The sequence below is a fragment of the Otolemur garnettii genome, unplaced genomic scaffold (assembly GCF_000181295.1).
Source record: "Otolemur garnettii isolate 467f Iridium unplaced genomic scaffold, OtoGar3 scaffold00010, whole genome shotgun sequence".
In the NCBI taxonomy this organism is placed as follows: Eukaryota; Metazoa; Chordata; class Mammalia; order Primates; family Galagidae; genus Otolemur; species Otolemur garnettii.
Window position 1 is genome coordinate 16,520,785 of NW_003852405.1, and position 8,980 is coordinate 16,529,764.

The 8,980-nt window shown below is 44.9% G+C and overlaps 1 protein-coding gene across 1 annotated transcript in view; it reads left to right on the forward strand.

Annotated features, from left to right (window-relative positions):
- Positions 1 to 4,924, forward strand: part of GFI1 (growth factor independent 1 transcriptional repressor) — a 7,709-nt gene extending 2,785 nt beyond the window's left edge. The window contains 4 exon segments of the mRNA XM_023509873.1: positions 1 to 64; positions 170 to 307; positions 1,395 to 1,560; positions 4,746 to 4,924. The exon segment at positions 1 to 64 is cut by the window's left edge and continues 194 nt beyond it. Coding sequence (XP_023365641.1) covers positions 1 to 64; positions 170 to 307; positions 1,395 to 1,560; positions 4,746 to 4,924 — 547 coding nt within the window.
- The last annotated feature ends 4,056 nt before the right edge of the window (positions 4,925 to 8,980 follow it).

Here is an 8,980-nt window from a genome sequence, read left to right on the forward strand (position 1 = left end):
GGACCTGCTGTGCACCCGCCTGCTGCTGGGCGGCGGCTCCTACAAGTGCATCAAGTGCAGCAAGGTGAGGCTCTCCGACTCCCGCGCCCGCGGCCCCGGCCCTTACCCCTCCGGCCCCCGCGCCCCGCGCCGGGTCTCAGCGGCCTTCTCCCGGCCCCGCCCGCCTCAGGTGTTCTCCACGCCGCACGGGCTCGAGGTGCACGTGCGCAGGTCCCACAGCGGCACCAGACCCTTTGCCTGTGAGATGTGCGGCAAGACCTTCGGGCACGCGGTGAGCCTGGAGCAGCACAAAGCCGTGCACTCGCAGGTAAGCGCGGGGCGCTCGGCCGCGCGCCCCTGCCTGGGTTTTTGCCTTCGGGCGTTTTCTACTTCCGGGCGCAGCCCCAGCTGCTCTCCGCCTGGCTGATTTCTCCCAACTGCTTCCAGTCTCTTCCTCCACCTTCTCCGCTGTGTCCCTTTGCTTTGGTGTAGATGTGTAGAGAAAAGTGGTTGGTGGCCGCCTCAGGACTTGAGGCAGACTAGATTTTGAGTTTCATCATTGTGAGCCTGGAGGGTATGATCCCAATCATGACTTTGGACTTTGGAGAATATGATCCCAATCGTGACTTCAGGAAGGTTTGCCCAGACTGCTGCTGCTATATCAGATTTATTAGCTGCTTGTTTTCGTGGATTCTTTTCACCCAATGGTTGTCAGTTAAATTGCATCGATCCCTCCTGACTGCAAATGCTGGATCTCAGCTCCTGTAGTGCACCCAGTAGCATATTTACCCCGCTGTACTTTCATTCATTCGTTTGTAAGTATCTATTGCCTAACTTCCGAGTGCCAAGTACTTGAGAATCCTGCATCTCACAAGGTCCTTGACGGGATGTCTGCAAGGAGATTACGCTTAGCTGAGAGACAGAGAGTAGATAAGCAAATAAATACACGAGTAGCTAGAATAGGAGAATGCTCACAAAGTCTTAGGAACTAAAAATTTTCTTTAGAAAAAAGAACAAAGTCTTAATCAACTAAAAAGAATATCAGCCCAACTCCCCCCACCCCACCCCCACTGGCTGGCAGAGGGAGGCATCTCAAGTGACTGAGGTCTAGGCCTCTTGTTGAGGAGGGTGGCGAAGTGTGTGTAAATGGGTGTCAAAAAAGCAGGGTGTGGATGTTTTTGCCTTGGGGTGTGGAGGGTTGTGGGTAAAAAGTGTTTTGGTAGAAAAAATGTTAAAGGATGGGTGGGGATAAGGGTGGGGAGTGTGGAGACTGGAAATCACTGGGGGGAGGGAGGATGATAGGGCAGGGAGGTGGAAGGGGAGTCCCGGCTTTGGGGATTTCAGGGCCAGGTTAGTGGCGGGGAGGGTAGCAGCAGCCTGGGCACCTGTGGTAGGAGTGCCTCCTCTTTCTGCAGGAACGGAGCTTTGACTGTAAGATCTGTGGCAAGAGCTTCAAGAGGTCATCCACACTGTCCACACACCTGCTCATCCACTCAGACACCCGACCCTACCCCTGTCAGTACTGCGGCAAGAGGTTCCACCAGAAGTCAGACATGAAGAAACATACCTTCATTCACACGGGTGAGCTAAAGGCCCTGGCTTGTAGGAAACATCCTGAGACCAGTGTAACTCACCTTCTCTGTGACCTTCTGCCCCCTGCGAGTGGTGGATAAGGCCTTCCGGATGGAGTTAATCACTGCTGTGGGTTTAAGAAAACAAAGAAGCAAGATTCTCTTAGGTTTATTTACAGACATGATTCTCCCCAGAGTGACCTTAACTTGGGGTTGTGTCTGGAGACCACTTAGCAGGTCAGCTTACAGGTTTTCTATCCCTGGAAAGAATAGTTTCCTCTACTTTAACTGCTGCTTCCACTGCTGCATGCTCTGGGTGAAATATGAAGCTCCAGGGTCCTCTCCGTTGCTCTAAATGTTTACCTAGGGATTGAGGACTTTCTCTAGGGCTCCCTTCCAGCCTTTGGGGGGAGGGACTCATAAGTGGCCTCTCTGACTGCACTTTTATTGATCTAAGAGCTTATTCTGATTTAGGAAGAAAATACAGTGGCAAATACTACTAAGCTCTCTGCTAAGCACTTTTAAAACGCATTATCTCATTTTATGCTCATGACTTTGAGAGGTAGAGACTGCTCCTTACCCTCATTTTAGAGATGGGGAAAGTGAGGCACGGAAGGGCTAGGTAACCTGCCCAAGGTTGTGCTGCTAGCAAATGACAGGGCCAGAGCTCACATTCACGTCTGTCTGACCTCCCAAATAGCTATGCTCTTGACTACGGTTTATCATATTCTATTTTCAGAGTCATGGAGATTGGTAAATACAGAAAGCTACTGTTCATTTATTGCTCTTTTCAAAATATCAGCGAGCTTATGCCATAATAATAACTCCTTACCTACTATAATGCTTTACAATTAAAAGGGCTTTCACACCTGTCATTTCATTGATCTTTGCTGCTGCTCCTTAAAGTAGAAGGAGCTGTTACTGTCCTAATACTCAGAGAGATTGAATGATTTGCCAAAAGTCAGTCTAAGTAAATCACGGAGCCAGAGAATGCTCTGGCTTCCAATCCTAGACTCTTTCTCTAATGCTTTATGTGTGAATGGGAGTTTAATGCCTGTAGCATTCTCTTTAATAGTCAATAAGACATTTACATGAGACCTAGAATGTCCGATGTTTCCTCAGAGAATATTCCAAATATTCTCTGGAATTTAGAGATATTTGTAAATGTTTGTAGGCAGCATAGGGATTCTCATCAAGAATATCCTTTGATCTTTCCCCCTTATATGAAATTTTCATGTAACTCACTCTTTATAAGTGTACTTAGCAAAATGTAACTAGGGGCTTGGCGCCTGTAGCTCAGTGAGGCCACATACACCAAGGCTGGTAGATTTGAGCCCAGCCTAGACCTGCTAAATAACAATGACGGCTGCAACCAAAAAATAGCCAGGCGTTGTGGTGGGTGCCTATAGTCCCAGCTACTTGGGAGGCTAAGGCAAGAGAATCGCTTAAGCCCAAGAGTTTGAGGTTGCTGTGAGCTGTAAAACCATGGCACTTTACCAAGGGTGACATAGTGAGGCTCTGTCTCAAAAAAAAAAAAAAAGTGACTAGGATCTTGACTGAATGAAACATTAAGCCCTTATCAAACACTTGCATTATAGCTAGAATTTGTTTCTCAGATGTGTTTGACCCTAAAGGGATAGCATAAGTTTTGATGAGTGATTCCTTATCAAGTACGTCTGAAGCATGAAAATAGAAAGGAGTGCAACAAAAGGAATAGAGGGTTCCTCAAAAACACACTGCATCTCTTTTGCATTTTTTCCAGGGCTGAGCCCTGCCTATAATATCAAGCTGGGGCTATTTGGAAATTGATGCCATTTACCCAAATGTTAAATAACATGTGAGATGGAAGAAGAGACAAAACCTCTTCGTGTTCTGTTATTTATTAATTTGTGGTAGAGTACTGCTGGTATACAAAGAATCCTGTGATTAACCTCGTAAACAGAAAGTAAAATCAAGAGAGAAACGGATCAGCTACCTTAAGAAATACTTTGTGCCCCAAATGTGGCAACTTAAAATGCTACTTGGAGAAATGTCCATACTTTAGATACATTCTGTTGTCCTTCAAGAGTAAGAGAGAGGCAGAGGCAGTGGCTCACACCTGTAATCCTAGCACTTTGGAAGGCTGAACTGAGAGGATTGCTTGAGGCCAGGAGTTTGAGACTAGCTTGGGCAACAGTGAAACCTCATCTCTACACAAATTTTAAAAATTAGCTGGGTGTGGTGGCAAGTGCTTGTAGTCCTAGCTACTCTGGAGGGTGTGGCCGGAGGATTGCTCGAGCACAGGAGTTGGAGGCTGCACTGAGCTACAATGATGCCATTGTACTCTAGCCCAGGTGACAGAGTGAGACCCTGTCTCAAAGAAAAAAAAAAAAGAAAAAAGTGCCTGGGCACGATGGCTCACACCTCTAATGCTAGCAATCTGGAAGGCCCAGTCGGGTGTATTGCTTGAGCTCAGGAGTTTAAGACTAGCCTGAGCAAGAGCAAGATCCCATCTCTACTAAAAATAGAAAAAAACAAAACAAAACAAACAAAAAAAAACAAACCAAAAACTAAAACTAACCAAGCATTTGGCAAGCACCTCTAGTCCTAGCTACTTGGGAAGGCCGAGGCAAGAGGATTGCTCAAACCCAGGAGTGTGAGGTTGCTGTGAGCTATGACGTCAAGGCACTCTACTCAGTGTGACAGAGTAAGACTCTGTCTCAAAAAAAATAAAAGAAAGAGAAAGAAGAAAAGCTCACTGGTTCATACAAACTAACACCCACTTGGAAATTCAGATTTGAAAACTTCCTCTGAATTAGAACTGAGTCACACGGTTTGGGGCCCGCTCCTCCCCTTCCCCCCGTTGAACATCTGCTCTGGGTGCTCTGTGCTTCTGAAGTCAGAGGAGTCCTCCCCGGTGGATTCAGCTGTGGAGGGCACATGGCTTTTGCTCTGTTTCCGTTTAGCAGGAAACGGTTTGAGGCCTTGGGCTGGGAACCCCCGCTCAGAAGGTCTGCCTTTCACCTGTGCACCATGGCTTCCCAGGACTCGCATTGCAGGCTGGGAGTCAGTTCAAGCTGCGACATGTCACCTTCCAAAGCTGCTTGAAGGCCTTAGACTGTGGTGCAGCCAGCTGCTGCCAAGAGCATGTGGGTCACAGTGAGCCCCTTCTAGCTCTATCATAGACTCACACTTCTCCCCTCCCCCTCCCCGCAGGTGAGAAGCCCCACAAGTGCCAGGTGTGTGGCAAGGCATTCAGCCAGAGCTCCAACCTCATCACCCACAGCCGCAAACACACAGGCTTCAAGCCCTTCGGCTGCGACCTCTGTGGGAAGGGCTTCCAAAGGAAGGTGGACCTCCGGCGGCACCGGGAGACTCAGCACGGGCTCAAATGAGCACCTGGCCGGCTGCGAGCAGCAGCTGCACAACACTACTGAGGGCATCCTCACGCTGCCACCACCCCCTTCTGACTGCTGGGCCTCTCAGGTCCAGTCTGCAGATCTCACCAGAGTGCTCCTTGGCCTTACTTCCTAGAGCTGCCGGAGGGGATGAAGTACCTTTCAAAGTTCAGCCCAGAGTGGGAACCAAGGGCTTGCTAGGCTTTGGACACAAATAAGCTCATCCATACCTGAATATGCAAAGTCAAATGGAAATCGGATGAAGTCTTGGGCCTCCCAATCCTTCACATTCCCAGCTCTGCTCTGCAGACAGGAAGGCCCTTCAGATTTCCTCTCCACTCCTGACCTACCCGGGACACTTGTGTGGAAGGCAAGGAATCGCCATTGATAAGGTGGACACGTGTGCTAATGTTTTTATCTAGAAAGAAGAACGAGTGTTATTTTTTATTTCTTCTGGGGAGTCTGTTGACTCCTTTCTTTGGGTGCTGCCTGTAAATCTTGGAGGAATCCTTTCTCCTCAAAGACTGTCAGAAACTGATTTGGGGGAGGAATTTAATACTTTCGAAATCACAAGATGCACTGTCAAGCCTGTCCCAAGAAGGAGCAGAAAGAAAGTGGACTTGGTGATGAGAAAGGATTAGAGGTCCTCCCTACAGAAGGTTAAAACCCAGAGCAATGCCTGTGGGTTACCAAGGTACCAGGCACCATGCTGGGTACTGGGGAGCAGAGATTAAAGAGATAGCTCCTGCCCCTGCCCCTCCATAGCTAATGGTTTCACCTTCAACTGGCTGAATGTTCTTTCTCTCAGAGGGAATTTTGAGAAGACAGCACAGAATCTTGAACGTTCCCTTTTGACTTTTGTGGATTTTATCATATGTAAACAAAAAGTAACTGAACAGTTCCATCAAAGATTCATGTGTAGATTCAGGTTTTTTATTGTTAAGCTGAAATGTTGAAGACGTCTGCACCAGCAGGCATGTTGAAGGCTGTTTTCTTCCCATCTTTGACCGTCCGTGTGTACCATAGGGGGGGGAAAACATGGCATTTTTACTTTGATGAGGTTTGTAAATGTTTGTAGATCTTCTGGCATGCATTATATTTGTTAATACCTATTTATTAGAGTGATGTTTTAAGTTAATAAAGTATTTAGACTATTACAGACTGCCTTAATTTTGGCAGGGAATTTGAGAAAGTCCTTTGTTTTAGTCTGGGGGGAGGAAGCCGGCACCAGAGGAGCCTGGACTGGAGTATAAAAGTGAAGTGGCAAAGCCAGGACCCAGAAGGGAGTAAAATCCAATTGCTCTGGTTTTCTTATACTTTTTGTCCACACCTCAGAGATACTTCTTTCTTGACAGAAAAACTAGAAGGTATTCAAAACTAAACTCTGAAAATCCTTGAAGAGCCCACAGATACATAAGCTCTTTCCTCTGAGAATTTCAAAGTTTATTTTTTCTTTTTAAAAACAGGCCAGAAGGCTCCCAGATGAATTAAGAAGTCACGGGCCCTAGGTCTAGAGTTTTGAGTCGTAGTCACTGCACTGTCACCAAAACATTTTGTGACTTGGGCAAATCTTTTGACTTCCTTGATAGCAGTTTCTTTGACCATAAAATGTGGTTATGGTCTCAATTCCACCTGACTGCTTTGATCTTGTGGAGACTGGAGAGGGAAAAAGTATGAGATTGGTTAGTTAGCCTTACCTGAGGCAAGTTCCAAATCTGAAGGTGCAGGAGCAGTAAAATTGGAATCTGGGTTCTTTCTGGGTCAGTCCCACCTATAGGAATTTCTTGGATCCTTTAAGGGAATCAAACCAGAATGAGGTCCTGGCCTGCACTCCTACTACAGCGCTTTTAACGCCTCCCAACCAGACAAGCTAGGCGGGGCTGTATGTATTCATGGTGACCACCAGTAGATTGCCTATTTCCATTCAAATCAATTTCAGACACAGTGATTGAGCACCCACTGTTCTAGAAGCAGGTGGTAGAGTACAGCAGTGAGGACAATGTCCTATGAAGCTTTAGTTATTTGGTCACTGCTGAATCTTCAGGTCCCAGAACAGTGCCTGGCACACAGTAGGAGATCAATAAAACATTTGCTGAGATGACCGTGAATAAACAAAGAAACTAAACTCCAACTTCATTGTGTGGGCTGGCTCTGCTCTTTACAGCACAAAGGGAGGAGAAATTCCATGAGAGCCCAAGAAAGAAACAAACAGAACCCACCGGGCTTTCTCTCTGGATTGGTGGGAAAGTTGGGCTTGGGTGCTGCTCTGTTCCAGTCTTTCCAAATCTCAGTCCTTGGCTGTCCTCATTTAATTTCCAACACCATGTCTTTCCATGTCAGTTTACTCTCATTCAAAATTTAAAATTATTTTCTATGTAATGCAGTTGACGATTATTTTTCAGAACTGATAGGTGATGAGCAGTTCTAGCATCCAGGAACCACTTCCCAGTATCCTGGGAGACAAACCTCCCGGAGAATAAAGATGACAAAACTTGCCTTTCCCACAGAAGTCCCTTTGCACTACTGGTTGGTTATTTCCAACCTGATTTGAGAAGCGATGAAGTCGTGCTGCGGGGCTAGTAGAACTGGGTGTTTGTCCTACTCTGCATTTCCCTTTCGACTCTGGGAACATTTGGTGCATTTTCATTATCCTTGTTTATGCTATAAACGAGTTTGTGATTTTGATGTTGACTATATGCCTTTGGGGGGGGGGGTGTAAAAGAAATTATCTTGATATCCCCAGTTCAGAATCAAAACAAATTACTGCGCCTGTTGCTGTGTGAAATTTGAAGATTGCAAATATCTCTCTTACTGTTATTACTTGACTCCATTAAAAATAGATGGTGAATATTCCATGTCACATTATTCATGAGGCAGGTTCTATGCCTTTTGTCTGCTGGAGTAACAGTAGAAAGGGTAACAAGAGACACCAGAGCACACCTTTGTTTCTTTCACTAAATTTTTAATAACACCTCCAGCTAGCCAGTTGGTGAAGCTCAGCTCTTGCATAAAAGTGGAAAAGCACAGCTATCTCTGAGAAGACCGACTCTTTCAGCAGCTAATTTGAGTTTGCGTTCATTTACACCAGACACGATTAAATTACCTATCAAGTGTGCCGGGCTATCAGGATTCAGGCCACGTAAAAGGTGAATTTCATCTGATTGATTCGAGACACGAATGGAACAAATGAGTTTTAAAAGCCCCGCCTTAATTAAAGGGATAGTAAAGTATCACTCCCTGGCGACTTCTTGACTGCCACTGCCCCTGAAAACTGGATGGCGATAGTGATTTGATCCAAGTCATTTTGTCGTGTGCCTGTTTGTTTAACCTGATCATTGAACGAAAAGAAATGAACTCAGAGAAAGACCTAAAAAGACTTCACTACTTTTTTCTATGCATTTCTAGAGCACTGTGCTTAAATCTGTGCTGCTATATTATTTCAGTAAAAACTTTTCAGGAACGTATAGTACATTTATTTTAACAACTATTTTCATTGTCGGTTTTAAAAAATAAAAAGAAATTCAAGACATTTTGCTCCAAACCTTTCTAGCTTAAAAGCGTTTGTACTTTTCTTTCTTTCTGGTCTGTATCTATGTCTGTCTATTTATATTTTGCCTTTTTTACCCTATGATGATGGCATTTATAATTTATGTCTAGATGGCTCTTTTATTTATTTATAGTATGGACACATACTTAAATTTCACCTTGACAATTTGGACAATATTTGTGATTAGATTTTATTGCAATTCTTAGTATTGAATTAGGGGTTTTATCAATCATTACGAAAAAGTCTTTTCCGAAGTTTAATGGTATTCACTTTTTAAATAAAACACTTTAAGTATACCAGAAATTACAGAGAACAATATAAACTAAACATCAGTGCAACCATCATTCTGCCATATTTACTTCAGATTTTATTTTTGAAATAAAATGTTACAGATTCAATTGACTATCTCCTGGAACACTTTCCTCCCTAAACTTATTTGCTCTTCTTGTTCTTCAGAGGCACCTGCTATACTGAAATTGGTATATGTCATTGCCTTGAATATATTT